General features: G+C 36.0%; 1 protein-coding gene across 1 annotated transcript in view; it reads left to right on the forward strand.

Annotated features, from left to right (window-relative positions):
- The window catches only part of FBXO42 (F-box protein 42), a 105176-nt gene that overhangs the window by 41310 nt on the left and 47644 nt on the right, over positions 1-16222 (forward strand). Inside the window, exons 2-3 of the mRNA XM_051988454.1 lie at positions 7052-7318; positions 10279-10395. Coding sequence (XP_051844414.1) covers positions 7069-7318; positions 10279-10395 — 367 coding nt within the window. The 5' untranslated portion in view covers positions 7052-7068. The remainder of the gene's footprint in view (positions 1-7051; positions 7319-10278; positions 10396-16222) is intronic.

The raw sequence follows: 16222 nt of genomic DNA on the forward strand, positions 1-16222 counted from the left end.
AATTTGCAACACAAGGTCATACAAGGGTCAATGTTGAAAAATTACTCATGCATATGTATTGCAAATAAAAAACTTTAATTAAAAAAAAGAGAGAGATTTGAGATCTACAGGTTGAGGGATGGTAGGGCTAGTGAGGGTTTTTTAAAGATAGGGGAGAGCTAAATGGGCATATTTTAAAGAAATAGAGAGATTAAAGATTTGACATGATTGAACTGCAGAAAACCTTAGGAGAGGGGATCAAGTACATATATAGGGATATCAAAGACTGGAAAAAGGAGGAAAGGATGGCAAGAGAAGTTTAAGGGAATGAAAGAAGAGGGAAACCATATTGAATGATCTTTAGTTTTTTAGTTTTTTTTTTTTTTCCCCAGTAAAATAAGAGGCAAAGTCCTCAGATTGAGGGGGGGATGGTGGTGCTGGTAAAGATGAGGTGGGGGAGGCTTGGCTCCAGGGAGGGATCAGTTCAAATTGGATAAACATGAATTTGTAATGTGATAAGTGAAGCTGATATATTTCTTCTTGTTTCTATCAATTTATGAGCAGAAGTGGAGGAGTTAAATAATGGTGATAATCAAGGCTGAGGTTTTTGAAGATATGAGTGGTGATAGGAGCGAGGGGCAAAGGATCAAAAGGACAGAGCAGTGTAGAATTTGAAGAGGCTCGCTGTTAGGTTCAGGTTGAGTGGCTTATTGGCTATGAGGACAAATGACTTCTGTGCTTACCTGGCAGCAACTGCTGTGGGAAAATAAGTCATTTTTTTGTATGAAGTGCTTATCTAGCTAATGATAAACCAAAAACTAGTAAATCAGGTAGTTGGGGCATATTTTGGGGTTATATAGTTGGGGCTTTTTCATTTATTATAGGACTCCCTACTGTAGGCAACAAATTAAAATTTTAACCATTTATAAGCTATTTTTATTTATATATAATCATTTATAAGCTATATTTATAAGTTAAAATGAAAAACGAAAAGCTTAAAAATACATCTCTGTGTCTCCTCAGTAGCTAGTAGCTTGCGAATAATAACAGAAGTTATGCCAAGTGGTTCTATTTCCAGACTCTCTTTGTCATAACATTGACTGCTAGAAGCTAAGCAGCCTCCAGATTTTGAGTGCTTCTGTTAACGTAGATGATGTATGAAACAGTCTGCGCATTCGGTGAAACATCTGCTAAGTGAATGTGTCTCTTACCCTTTTACTCCATGAAGAACAGCTGTGCTCTAAGTGGCAGAGGTTTCATAGTACAGTAGTTAGTGGTTTTCAATTTAAGATTCTTTGAAATGTCCCTTCTTAAAAATAAACTTTTAAAAAAGTCCCTCCTTTTGGAGATTTTGCTTCTGTTTCTTTTTCTGTGAATGAAATCCATCTCCTTCAAACCCTGGTTAGATGTCATCTTCATGGAGTATCTTTTTGATACTTCTGAAATGGACAAATGGCCCTCCTTTCCGCCTCGGGCCAGCAGAAGAAAGTTTGCTCAGCTAGAGTGGGGGACTTCTTTTGCACTAATGTTATGCCACAGTTCTCTTTAACTGTCCTGACTCAGTTTCCCAGTACGAGTTTCCCGCGTCTCAGTTTCCTTAACTGTTCTGTCTCAATCTCTTTAGTTGTAAATCCCCCTCTGACCCAGTAAGACTGAGGACTATTTGTTCAAAGGTTATAAAGTAGCAAGATAAACAAGAGAGTAGACCTCCTGACTCTTTTGTGTCCTCAAGAATTTACAATATCCCTCTAAAATGTTCCAAGATATCTCATTGATATCTTTATTTCTTTGTATTCAGACATCCTGTCTCTGGTTCTTAGAATTTGTGGCCTCCCCCATCTTGATAGAGGTTTTCCCTCACTTCTTACCCCTTCTTTTGTTTAGAGAAAAGGTATTTAAGAAGTTGGGGTTCCTCCATTCGCTGCTGGACTCCTCCAGCCCTGGGACCAGCATGGATTCCTTGGTCCCAGTATATCTTTATCTCTGTCTGACTGGATAATTTGAGGCGAGAGTCCTGTCCAGTCACTCAGACTCTCCCGTTGATAGAATGTTGGGAGCTCTCTGGTCTCTGTCTTGCCTCAGTCTCTCCGGCATTACATTTGCCTTGTTAGCTCTCAGATCGGTGCAGACATTAGGACCCTAGAGGGGCTCCTTACTCATCTAGGAAGGTCAGTGGGCTCCCTGGCAGAAGTTGTGTTACAGACCCGTCGTGGGTTAGAGCCACTGTTCATGAAGCAAGGGGTCTGTGCATGGCACTGGGTGCATCTTGCTGCTTCTATGCAAATCGATCGGGGGTCATTAGGGAATCGCTGGCCTCTTTGCCTAAACGTTTGGATGACCGGGAGGCCAGTCGTAAGGCTTCCCAATCATGGTTATGAGTCACTCTATGACTGGTCCCCCCTGGCTGACCACTCTCCTTTCGGGACTCACAGGCTCAATCTTGCTGTTTTTCTTCCTCCTCCTCATAGCTCCCTGCATAATTAAGTGCCTTAGCTCTTGTTCAGGATTCCTGGTTGGCCTCAGATGAGTCACAACTATGAAAAGGGGAGGAGTGAAATGGACAAATGGCCCTCCTTTCCGCCTCGGGCCAGCAGAAGAAAATTTGCTCAGCTAGATGGGGGGACTTCTTTTGCACTTCAAAGGGCCGGCTCAACAATGCTCTTGAGGGTGGTACTGGGAGGGTGGTACTGAGAGGGGAGGATGGTAGTCAAACTGATCTATCTATGTTAAAACATCTGCCCAGGTGCGGTTCTCTTCTTATCCTGTAAAACCCCCATCTTCCTGTTGTAAAATGCGAATCACAGATTAAAATGTAACAAGCCGAACAGAAATGTTTATAAGGCTGTCTTTAGTTCTGTAAGGTATGGAATTCGATCAGAATTCGATCAGAACTCAGTCCTGGTACCAAACAAATTCTAAATTTTCCTCATTGTGGCTGTCTTGAATTTTATTGCCTGGGCTATTTTACTTCCAGCTGTAAGTGACCTCTCTTTCCTTTGAATTTCTCAAACTTAAAGGATTTCTTTGTTGAAATTCTTTTATTCCTTTAAGATTGGTAACAATTGTTTTTTTTTTTTTTTGGTGAAACCTCCCTAGAGTCCCTTAACTAAAAGTGATGTTTTCAAATTTTCGCAGACTACTTTTTCTGGTCTTACTTTTGCCTATCTTTTTCTATTTCCCTCTGACTCAGAAGGGAGAGAACAAGAGACTTAGACAAGGAAACTGTTAAACTCAGCATGACAATGACACGATCACATGCATCAGAATTAACAGTTAAAGATCCAAGATGCAATAGTATTTTTAAGCTAATTTTATACTATTTGTAGAAAAGCAAAAGAAATTCAAAACTCAAAGCATCAAAATGTGTATCTTCTGGGAGTAAGATAATTTTCATGGCTAAATCAATGTAGTCAAAATGGAGCACTTCCTAAATTGCAAATGAGCCTATCATTTCAGAATAATGTATTTGGGCCCATCTCAGTGTTCTTATTGTAGCAGCTATATGTATGATTCTTACTTAAACATTTTTTATAAATATGGAGAAAAGAATTGCCTTTTAGAGCAGGGATTCTTAGGGAGTTCAGGAACTTCTGTTTTTATTTTTTAAATATAATTGGTTTCCTTTTAATTTTATATATTTAAAACTTTATTCTGCAATGGGGTCCATAGACTTCAGCAGATTGCCAAAGAGTCTATGACACAAAAAAGGTTAAAAATGCTTGTTCTAGACACATAATGTCATTGAGATTCACTTAAAATTCTAGGTCTTGTAAGATTGAATTTTGTAAAGGCCATCAGTTACATACTGTAAAGTTCCAAATCACTTTTAAGATCATATAGTCATGTATTTGAGTTAAAAGGGATCTTAGCAGTTATTTTTTTCTACTCTCTCTCTTTTATAGATGGGGAAACTGAAGCTTCAAGAGGTTGAATGACTTGTCCAAGCTTTAGGTAGTAAGTGGCAGCATCAGGATTCAAACCTTGCTCCTCTGACTTAAAATTCCATGCCCTTTCCCTTCTGCTTTGGCATTCAAGGTAGCATTAAGGTGAATATCATAGAGAATTATTTTGTTACAAATCATTGATCTTATATGGATCATTCACTTAGGAACTGTATTAATATTAAAAAAAAACAAAACAGTAAATCATGGAATCTAGACCTGAATGAGACCTTAGCAATTATTTCTAATCCAAATCCCATCATTTTATAGCTCCCCAGATCTAGATCTTTTTATATATTTTATTATATATATATATTTATATATATTTTATTTTATAGATTTCCTAAAGCAAGGAAGTGTTAACTAAGATGGCCCAGAATTAGAATTCAGATATAGACCTTGGTCTCCATATCCCATGATTATTCTAGATTGTCATATTGCTGTTTTAGAATTTGCAAATGAAATTTAAAACTCCATTTATTTTTTGTTGAAAGGACATTTTTAAAGGAGCAGATTTTTTTGATTAGGATCAAGTTTTCAGACAGGATATACACAATGGGGATTTTATTCCTCTAAATATGCACCCTGCCTACACATGATTCTTGTAGCTGCTTGTGCCTTTGACATCTTGATCTGCAATGGAATTACAAGGTACACAGTTAATCAAATAGATGCTGCATTTAATTCAGCTACTAAAAATACTTCATTTGCTCAGAAAATGAAGTTGAGAAATATTAGTATCATATCTTCAAACTCAAGGAAAAAAGGTTTCCTTATTTGATGTAGTTATTTGGGAATTATGAAATTGGAGAAAATAGATAAGAAGCCACCATTCTTGAAGGTCATGTTCCTGACTGTTCCTGTAATTTTATATACTTTGTACATTATGAGAACTTGTGAACAGGTAGAAAAATTACTCATATTGTCTTTCAGTCTTTTCCTGATTTCAGTAAAAAATTTTGTTTAGATATAGCGTGGTGTAATGGGAAAAATTAGATTAGGAGTTAAATCTCTATAATTGGGATTGAGTTTGACTTTTAGCTCTGTAATTGATATGGTACTTATATGTATTTTGGGGTTTCATTTTCCTCATCTGTATGATAAGGAATGTGTACTAGATGGTCTTCAAGTTCTCTTCTAGCTCTTGTGATTGGAATATTTTGTGGTTGACATCTTTTGTTTGTATTAGAGGCAATAACACATGCTGATACATTTAGTGTGATTGTATAACGTAAAAAAGTGTGGGCAAAAGGCAGAATGCTGACTGCATCCCCATCTCTCCTCCCTATGTTGGTTTGGGGCATTTTGTATGGGATGCCTCTTGATCTTTCTCAGATTGAGACCCTGTATTCTTGTCTTCAACCAAGGAAAGGTAGAGGATGATTCCTTTGATGTCTCCTTCTTAAGCCCTTTCCTTAGAAGCCCTTTCCTGGAGAACTATTTTTAGGCATTAAAGTCTTATTTGATCATGTTGACTGATTTTTTTTTGGTAGAGAAAAGAATCCATAGTGATTCTTTGATTCCTAGAATAGATTTCATATTATAGTTGCATAATGGCAAACTGAAGCTGTCTGTAAGCTGGATGGAAAGAGGTGTAAATAAAAATTTTATTTTGTTGGTTTTTTCATAAAAAACAACTCTTAGGTTTACTAGTTCAGTAGTTTCCTTACTTTCATCTTTATTAATCTCTTTAATTTTCAAAACTTCCAATTTGGTACTTAATCGAGGGTTTTCAGTTTGTTCTTCTAGCTTTTTTAGTTGCATGTCCAGTTCATTAATCTGCTCGTTCTCTATTTTATCTATGTAAACATCTAGAGATATAAAATTTCCTCTAAGAATAGCTTTGACTGCGTCCCATAAGTTTTGGTATGTTGTCTTATTATTGTCATTCTCTTGGATGGAATTATTGTTTCTGTGATTTGTTGTTTGATTCATTTTTTTTTTTTTTTTTTTAGGATTAAACTATTTAGTTTCCAATTAATTTTTGCTCTTTTTTTCCATGGACCTTTATTCCATGTAATTTTTATTGCGTCATGATCTGAGAAGGAAATATTTACTATTTCTGCCTTTCTACATTTGATATGTCCTCTTTCTGGGTGCAGATGGTTCTCTCTATCACAAGTTTGTTGAAAATGGTCTGAATCACCTCATAGTTGAAAAGAATCCTCTTCATTAGAATTGACCATCATATAATCTTCTTGTTGCTGTATACAATGTTCTCTTGGTTCTACTTGTTTCACTCAGCATCAGTTCATGTGAGTCTCTCCAGGCTTCTTTGAAATCATCCTGCTGATCATTTCTTACAGAACAATAATATTCCATAACATTCATATACCAGAACTTATTCAGCCATTCTCCAATTGATGGGCATCCACTCAATTTCCAATTCCTTGCCACTACAAAAAGGGCTGCCACAGACGCTTTTGCACTTCTGGGTCCTTCCCCTCCCCTTCTTCTTCTTCTTCTTCTTCTTCTTCTTTTTTTTTTTTTTTTTGCTGAGGCAATTGGGGTTGCGTGACTTGCCCAGGGTCACACAGTTAGGAAGTGTTAAGTGTCTGAGGTCAGATTCGAACTCAGGTCCTCCTGACTTCAGGGTTGGTACTGTATCCACTGTGCCACCTGGCTGTCCTCCTTTCCCCTTTTTATGATCTCTTTAGGATACTAGCCCAGTAGAGACACTGCTGGATCAAAGGATTGCACAGTTTGATTGCCCTTTGGTCATAGTTCCAAATTGCTTTCCAGAATGGTTGGATCAATTCACAACTCCACCAACAATGTATTGGTGGCCCAGTTTTCCCATATGCCCTCCAACATTTATCATTATCTTTTCCTGTCATCTTAGCCTATCTAGAAATGTGTAATGGTGCCTCAGAGTTGGTAAGACAAATTTCTGTACTAAACTGTGGATGCTATTTCCTCTTTAAGCTAAATCCAATGAGATTAAGGTTCCAACAGTGCTCATCACACTCTTTTCCCCCCTCAACTTAGTAGGTCTTTGTGCCTCTTTGTAAATAAAACTTTTAAAAACTTTTAAAAATAAAACTGATTTCAAAGTTGTTACTGTGCTTCACATCAGGGCTGCCAGAATATAACTGTGTATCTGACTGATTTTTCTCTTTATCCTTCTGCAGCTGTCAAGGGGAATGCAATGGCCAGTTCCTCGGACAGTGAGGATGACAGCTTCATGGCCGTGGATCAAGAAGAAGCTGGAGTGGAGGGGACAATGGAGCAAGATGAGGAGCCCCGCCCTGAACTGGAAATTGAGGAGACAAGACATAACAGGTCTATGTCTGAGCTACCTGAAGAAGTTCTGGAGTATATCCTGTCTTTCCTCTCACCATATCAGGAACACAAAACCTCAGCCCTTGTCTGCAAACAGTGGTACCGACTTATCAAAGGTAAGATTTGCGCTACTGAAAACATGCTCATTAGAATTGTGAAATTCTATCTTTCATTTCAGATGCAGCTTCAGGTGCATGTTCTTCTTGATTTTTAATTTATCTGGCCTCTTCAAGTTCATTTTAAAAAAATATATTTTTTAATTAAATTAAATTTAAAAAATATTTGTTAGACTATAAGCAGAGTCAAATACTTTGTTTCCATTCATAGGCTAGACTTTTGCACAGCTTAGTATGTTTGGATGCTGCTACAGATTAGACATGCATAGTTTTGGAGCAAGAAGAGACCTGAGAGGTTATTGAAGTCAGTTGTCTTATAGGCGAGAAAACTGAGACCCAGAAAGAAGAGACTTGATCTAGTCAATCACACAGTTCTCCAGCAAGGAAAGTTAGGGCTACATTTGACATTATCAAATCAAACTTAGATTTTGTTCTTAACTTAAAGTTGTATCACTTAAAGTTGAAAGATCATTTCATTGATATGAAGAAAAGCATCCTATTCTCAGCATCATGATTGTTATGAAAGATTGTTATTTCTCTTATCCTTGATCCCTCCCTCCCTCCCATTTTTTATTAGCTTTTTTGTATCATTGTTTAATAGTTAGCAATTTCCTGGCCCCTTTTGTTCCAGCTTGACCTGTCAATTTAGGATACCAAGTATAGATCAGATGAATCAACATTTAACCAACTCAGCATCATGTATCAAAGTACTTCTTTCAGATGTGAATATAGTAGCTAAAATTGTTGTGAGAGAATACTTAAAAAAATTTTTTTATAGGGGCAGTTAGGTGGCACAGTGGATAGAGCACCAGCTCTGAAGTTAGGAGGACTAATTTCAAATCTGTACTCAGACGCTTAACACTTCCTAGCTATGTGACCCTGGGATAGTCACTTAACCCCAACTGCCTCAGCCAAAAAAAAAAAAAAAAAATTTATAGAGCTTCTTATATCCAAAACACATGCATAAAATAGTTTTCAAGATTTATCCTTGCTAAACCTTGTATTTCAAAAAATTTTTTTCTCCCTTCCTTCCACAACCCATTCCGTTAGACAACAGTAATGCAATATATGTTAAACATGTGCAGTTCTTCTGTGCATATTTTCACAATTATCATGCTGCACAAGAAAAATCAGATCAAAAAGGAAAATGAAATGAGAAAGAAAACAAAAGGCAAGCAAACAAGAAAGAAAACAAAAGGCAAGCAAACAACAACAAAAAAAGTGAAAGTACTATGTTGTGGTCCACAGTCAGCCTCCACAGTCCTCTCTCTGGGTCCTCCATCACAGCACCATTGGAACTGGTCTGAGTCATGTGAGAGAATATTCTTAAAATAGTATCAGACAGTCTTAAGAGGTATTCCTAGTTTTTGCCCCACCCAGTGATCCCAGGAATTTTATCTGATTGGATAGCCAATTGGCTGTGGGGTGAACTCCGACTGAAACTAACATGGCCCATCCACTTCTGTTTGTGATGTGAGTTATTGGGCACTAAAGAAGAATGTTGGCTTTAGTACATGGGAGAAATGCAGTTTTACCCCAAAAAGGAACATGAGAAATGGTGAGAGAGAGGAGATGGAAATGTGTGTGCTATATTTGACATTGATGTCATTGTGGTAGAGAGGGGCTCTAACTATATATTTTAGGGCTGCAGAGCCCTCAGTCATGTCTGTTAAACCCTCAGCTGCTCAGAATAATATGAAACTTTGAAATCCTGGTATTGATAGCAGTTACTTTTCTCCTTCTTTGAAGTGGGAAAATTGTTTTTAGACTCATCATCTTAACAGTCACATAATCTGACTACTAAAGATCCAAGTCAGTTAACCTCTTTTCCTTTTGAGTTTGGGAGGGTGTCACATTTTCTGACTTGGTCCCTTTCTTGTATATATAGTTATAGAATTTCAGAGTTTAAAAATCATAGTCCTTAACCTATGCCATGACTTTTGTTTTTGAAATTCTATCCCTCTTGAGCCATGGGCTCTTCTAAATTTTCAGATTAAGGATCATACTTCTATCTGAAATCTGCTGTAGGGTTTACATTCTCACATCTAACAAATCTAGTTTAAACATATTTTCTCTATAGCTTTGTTTTTAGTAAAGCTCAAAATGTGAACTGCCTTAAAAGGTAGTGTGTTTTCCTTTACAAAGCTATAACTTCTCAGCCTTAATGATAAAGAGGGTTGGGACATTTTGGACTTAGTCCCATCTCTTAGTAATTAATTGCAAACTTGGGAAATTGCTGAGGTTTTCTAGGTCCAATATCTTATTTGTAGAAAAGAGGAAGTTCAGCTAAATAGCCATTAGTCTTAGTCTTCTATTGTTTATTATAAAATTTTATTGTTTATTTTAATCTTTGATTTCCAAGCCATTCTCCAATTGATAAATGGTCAAAGGATATGAACAGACAATTTTCAAATGAAGAAATTGAAATTATTTCTAGTCATATGAAAAGGTGCTCTAAATCATTATTGATCAGAAAAATACAAATTAAAACAATTCTGAGGCACCACTACACACCTCTCAGATTGGCTAAGATGACAGGAAAAGATAAGGATGAATGTTGGAGGGGATGTGGGAAAACTGGGACCCTGATGCATTATTAGTGGAACTGTGAATGGATCTAATCATTTTGGAGAACAATTTGGAATTATGCTCAAAAAGTTATCAAACTGTGCATACCCTTTGACGCAGCAGTTTTTCTACTGGGATTATATCCTAAAGAGATTTTAAAGAAGAGAAAGGGACCTGTATGTGCAAGAATGTTTGTGGCAGCCCTCTTTGTAGTGGCTAGAAACTAGAAACTGAGTGCATGCCCATCAGTTGGAGAATGGCTGAATAAGTCATGATATATAAATGTTATGGAAAATTATTGTTCTGTAAGAAACTACCAAAGCTTTAATTAAAAAAATAATAATAATTTTTGATTTCTAGTCACTGAAGTGTTTTTCTTCAATTTTTTACAGGTGTGGCCCACCAGTGTTATCATGGCTTTATTAAGGCTGTCCAGGAAGGAAATATTCAGTGGGAGAGTCGAACTTATCCCTACCCTGGAACCCCAATCACTCAGCGGTTCTCACATAGTAAGCCCTTAACCAAAAAATGAGAAGCTAGAACTTGCTTTCCTAGAATTTAGTATTGCATTGATCCAGAGACTACCTTAAGTTATAGCTTTTGTTTATAATAAGGAGGACATCAAAGGAGAATTTATCATTTCTGTTGAGAGTGAAAAGAGAACCTGTGCCTAAGTTTCTCTTCTTGTGCTTTCTCCAGTGATATGCTCTATTTGCTCTTGGGACTTCCTCAGCACTTATCTTTTGAAAAGCATAAGGTTCTATTATTTAAAATTTTAAACCTCTCCCATTATAAACATTGACAAAAGATAAAGAGCATATTTGAGGATATTTTTCAGTTTTTTTTATGTAAATAAAATTTAATACTGTGATAGTTATATTGTGATACTTATACATAAATATATATCTATACATAAAAGCAAGTGCAGAATATAACTGAATTAATATTAAAGAGAAAAATGTGGATGATTTTTTAAAACTGCTTAAAGCAAACTTGAACTAGATAGGTCATAAATAATGATCCTAGATCAGTACTTTATATGGACCAGAGCTGATTAATTAGTAGATATTCGTAAATCTGTTATTTACTTATAGAATTGTGTTAGTACTTCAGATTAGATGGGAAATACAGAAGTGTTAGGAAGCCTCACATTGTATAAGTTAGTATTTTTGTGAACCCTGCCAGCAGAAGGGTGTTGTTAAAACAGGTTTTAAATCTTTAACATTTTCTAAGCATCTGCTGAACAACCATGTGGATTCTAGTATTTTTATTTTTATTTATTTATTTGTTTTTGACTTTAGTATTTTTATAAAAATTATAACTATTCATTTTTAGAACTGCAATGCTATAATAGACTTTGGGGAAAGAGGTTTATATTAATGTGTATTTTTAACTGACTTTGAGTAAAATTTTTTAGTGAGTGAAATTATATAATGAACCTTTAGATACCCACTTGGGTAATTACATATACAAATTATATGTATTTTTTTCTTCAGGGGAGATAGAGATATATTACTTTTTTGAATAAATATTTAGATCTTGAATCTCTTGGTAAAGGAGGGGCAAGCTTAGATTTAGAAGTAAGGAATTGGTCAATTTTTTTTTTGTGGAATCATATAAAAGAAAGGATCAAAGAGATGTGTCCCTGTTTTCTTTAGTTTTGTGCTAGGCACATTGTTAAATACACAGTAAAAACTTTTTAATCACAGTTGATTGACTTTCTGATCGTTAGAAAGTAAGAATACTCTTGCTATCTTTTAAGCAAACCATATGTAGGATTGTACATAGAAATTGTTAAGAAGAGTGAGATTTAATTATTGTCCTTATTATGCATATTAGGAAACAACATTTTAAAAAACAGGTGAAGCTACTAAAAGAATGGAGTCAAGTATTCCAAGTTCTCTTCTTTGTCCCATTCCGTTTTTGGTCCAGTTAGTTACTGATTCTCCTGAAAACAGTGATTTGTCTTAAATATGTAAATGGACTGTGTGAATTTAGGATATTGATATGAGTCTTCTAGAATCCTAAGTGATTCATACCCTTTAGCTATGATTTATTAAGTGAATATAAATCACATAAATGTTTGGTAAAGGCAGCTTGGGAGATGCTACATGACATAGGTTTTAAATGGTATAATTTTGAAGATGACTCATGAAGAAATATCATGTAACTTTATAAGGTTAGGAAATTTTTTATCCTTCCTTCAGAGTTCCCTTTGTGAAACTATTTCCTTGTGTAATCTTCCCTCCCTTCTCCTTTTCCCACTTCCCTGCTTCTGAAATCTTCCAAGGTATGGAGCAGAAGTTTGCTGATCCTTAGGGAGGCCTGTTAAATATTAAGTGGGGCAGAAGGGTTGGGTAGAGAGAGCAGTAAATAAACAGTCTGTGGTCCTTAAATAATCCCAGAACTGGGAAGGACTTCAGAGGTCATTTACTTCAATTTATAGCTGAGCAGGAACAACCTTTGCAACATTCTGGATTAGTGGTGAGCATTCAGTTTTTGCTGGAAAATATCCAGTAATGTGGTATTCACCACCTCCAGTAGTCTATTTGGCTTTTGGATAATTGGGACGATTTTCTTTTCTATCAGGCTAAAATTTGCCTCTCAGCAGCTTTCCTGTTGTTCTGAGTTCTGCCCTCTGAGACAAATAGATTCTCTCTCTCACATGGCAGTCCTTCAGGTGCATCAAGACAACTGGCATGTTTCCTGTCACTTTTCTCTTCTTCAGCCTCAAAAGCTGTAGTTCCTTCTATTGCTGCCACATGACTTGGCTGCCAGTACCCTTAGTAACTTGGATGCACTCTTCTAGTGATGGTCTAGTCTGTCAGTGCTTCTGACTGTGGTGTATGTTGGTTAGAAGGGAAATAGAATGAACTTGATTTAGAGTTGGATTTAGAGATGGAACAGACCTTAGAGGCCTTTGAATCCATTCTTGTCCACTGTCACACACATTGCATATGAAATAGGAATTGATTCCAGATGTCTCAATTTCAAGGCCAGCACTTTGTTTACTGATAAAGTGGGTATACTGTAACTCTGAACTAGCTATTATAATGGGAATTGTTTTGTTGTGGGAGAGGAGAAAAGAGATATGTTAAGCTGTTGCAAAACATCTTGAAAAGGGAGTGATTTTATTATAATATGTAGTTATTAATTATGAAATCTTGAAAGTATACCTTGATATTTTCCATAATTTACAGTACACTTTCAGTTTTTTTTTTAAATGATAAGATGAAAAAAGTTAGGAAAAAATAGAAATGACTATTTTGGAATAATTTGGAAAGTCTCCCAGGAAAGGGGATTGTTAAGAGAAATACTGACTGAGTGAGCAGGATGTAAATGACCACACATTTTCTCCGGGATTTACAAAGTACTTTCCTTGCAATGACTCTGTGAAAAAGATAGTATAAGTATTATTGATCTAATTTATAGTTGAGAAAGGTGAGGCTGGCAGGGGTGAAATACCCTACATGTCATCATTCAGCACATTTAATTTTACCCCAGGTGACCTGATTTATGGTGCCATTTCTCTTTTTAGCCTCTAGGGCTGCTGGTCAGAGCTGGACCTGAAATGATGTGGGCAGAAAGCAGATAGGAAGAATGCTTTCCAAGGGTTCTCCCAAACCAGCAAATAAAATGTTCTTAGGGGAAACAAAGATGGCAGTCCACTTAGAGAACCAGAGATGACTTGTGCAAGATATTTCCTAGGTAATGAAAAAGTCAGAGACAAAATCAGTGTTTTTCCTCATTCTTTGATCAACTAGTAGCTTAGTGAATGGACTGTTGAACTTGAAGTCAGGAAGGCATGACTTCCAATGTGGCCTTAAACACTACCTAGCTGTGTGACCCTGGGTCAGTTACTTCACCTCTTCCTGCCTCATTTTGTTCATCTGTAAAATGAGGATCATAATAGCACCTATCTCTCTGTTACGAGGATTAGATAGAATAATAGAAAGTTTTTATAAAGCTTAAAAAACTATGTAAATACTAACTAGTCTTATTTTTGTTGTTATTGCTGCCGCTGCTGCTGAAGGGTCACATTTCCAAATTGTCCTTTGAGGTAAATCCATTAGAGTGGAGAAACAATGGTGAGCATACAGCATGTTTTAGACATGATAAATTAATTAGATGTAAATAAAGCACCAGATCAGATTGACTTCCATCAAAGAACTTTGAAAGAATTTATACTTAACCAAGGAGTTATCATTTCATTATTGTGGGTACATTTTTCCATCAGTGCACTTCACAATCTCTCTACAGCTTTGTAAACTCTTCACAGATCATTGTAGCTGTAGTGAGTGAAGTAAGAGGCTAGCTTCTGGTGATCAGCCTCTTCTCATTTAGCAAAGATGATCCCTCAGCTGTAGGTGATGTCCAATACTTAAAACTGTCCACCTTGATAAGATCTGCCAGGACTTGAATTTCATTGGCACAAACTTTGAGAGCCCAGTTAACCTCCATACCACTAGGAGGCATAAGAATAGGATTTTAGTGGAACTAAAAAGACCTAAAACAGAAAATTAGGAGAATTATGGCATTTGTACAGATGAGCACTGTGCCAGATGATCTGGTAGTAAGTGGGCTTCTCTTCTAAGGGAAGGGCTTCAAGGAGCATCCTAGGAGCTTCACATTAGTGAATCTCATTTTCATAATGGGGGAGCTACTAGAACCTATAATTTAAAAAATTATAAATTTTATATAAAATATAATATATCATATAAACAAATATAATATATAATATAATATAAAAATTATAAAGCTTATAAATGAGAATCATTGGTAAGCAACCAATAAGTATAACTTATTGAGGGCAATGTGACAGTTTTTTGTAAAATAAATGCTGTATTAATCTTCTAGAGTTATAGGAGATTGTAAATAATTATGTGGCTAAAGAGGGAACCTGTGGTGTTTAGGATCTGCAGAATGCCTTTGATAAGATTGCATATCAGGGAGTTTTCCTGTAGACAAAACCTGCAGTAAAACTCAGAGTATAATCAGTCAACTGAGAAATAGAGACAGGTACTTCTTTAGATGGAGAAAGATTAACTTGGGAATCAAACAAATACTCCTGCTGGACTCAGTACATTTAAAATTTTTATATATGACTTGAAAGATGGAATGTACAGTGAAATAGTCTGGCTTGTAAATGGCACCACTGAAATAAAATGTCGAGCTAATGGAGAAAACTGGCAAGGAGATGTCTGGAACCTGTGTTGTAGGCTGGCCAAGACCAAGCCCATGACCTTGACTATAAATGAATGTTGGAAAATGAAACCATTTTAGGACAGAGATTCTAGACTAACTCCCCCTCCATGTAGATTTAAGAAACTGAGGCCCTGAGAAGGGGAAGTGACTTAGCTAAGTCAAATACATTTTTTAAAAAATAGCAGCTGGTACATTTTATTTGGATGTAATAGATTCTTCCCAGCAACTTCCTCTCCCTCCTCCAAACCCCAACATTTACAAAATACATTATCTGAGGAAAATTTGGTGTTTGATAACACAAGAGGAACGTGTTTTTTAACTTTAGTAATTTGCCCTAATGCTGGTATAGAGATGCAGCCAGCATTTCTTGCTTCTTCATGTTGATTTCATTCACCTTATAGCGATCATTTTATAGTTTATTTTTCTGATCCTGCTTTGCCTGCTCAGTATCACTTTATAAAAACTGTTCTTTCTGAATTCCACATGCTTTTCATTCCTTGTACCCTAAAAAAATTCCATTATATTCATGTACCATAATTTGTTCAGCCATTTCTCATTGGTTTTTATTATCACAAATAATGTGATGTGAACATTTTTGTACATTAAGAATTTTTTCTTCTTGTCATTGATTTCCTTGTATTTTTCTTGTATATTTCTAGATTGTTTTCTAGAACAGTTCTTGAGCAACAGATTATAAATGTCATACATATGTTGGGGGAAATAATTATGCTTTCAAATCTGTTCATTTTGATGTTATAAAGTAGGAAAGAAATTTAGGAGTTGTACATTAGATACGGGCTATGTGACCTGTATCATACCCATTCCTGTTCTCTAGGTCTCAGTTTTGTTATCTGTGAAAGTGATTGGGTTGGATTAGATATTGTTTAAATCTTATATCTAAAGAGGATAGAGCTGCATTGCTCCAATCAAACCAGGAAATTGTTGAATATCTTCAGCAAAGCTTTTTTTTTTTCTCAAAGTTCTAGACTGCTAGAATCAAAAGTCTGTCCTTGAAGCTTCAAAAGGATAGGGTTAGGACAAATAAGAGAAAATTCTAATTTCCATATCAGGAAATAAATTTATGAAATGTAGAGAATTATGGAATATTATGAAAGAACCTTTAGAAGTGGT

The sequence above is a fragment of the Antechinus flavipes genome, chromosome 3 (genome assembly GCF_016432865.1).
Source record: "Antechinus flavipes isolate AdamAnt ecotype Samford, QLD, Australia chromosome 3, AdamAnt_v2, whole genome shotgun sequence".
Lineage (NCBI taxonomy): Eukaryota > Metazoa > Chordata > Mammalia > Dasyuromorphia > Dasyuridae > Antechinus > Antechinus flavipes.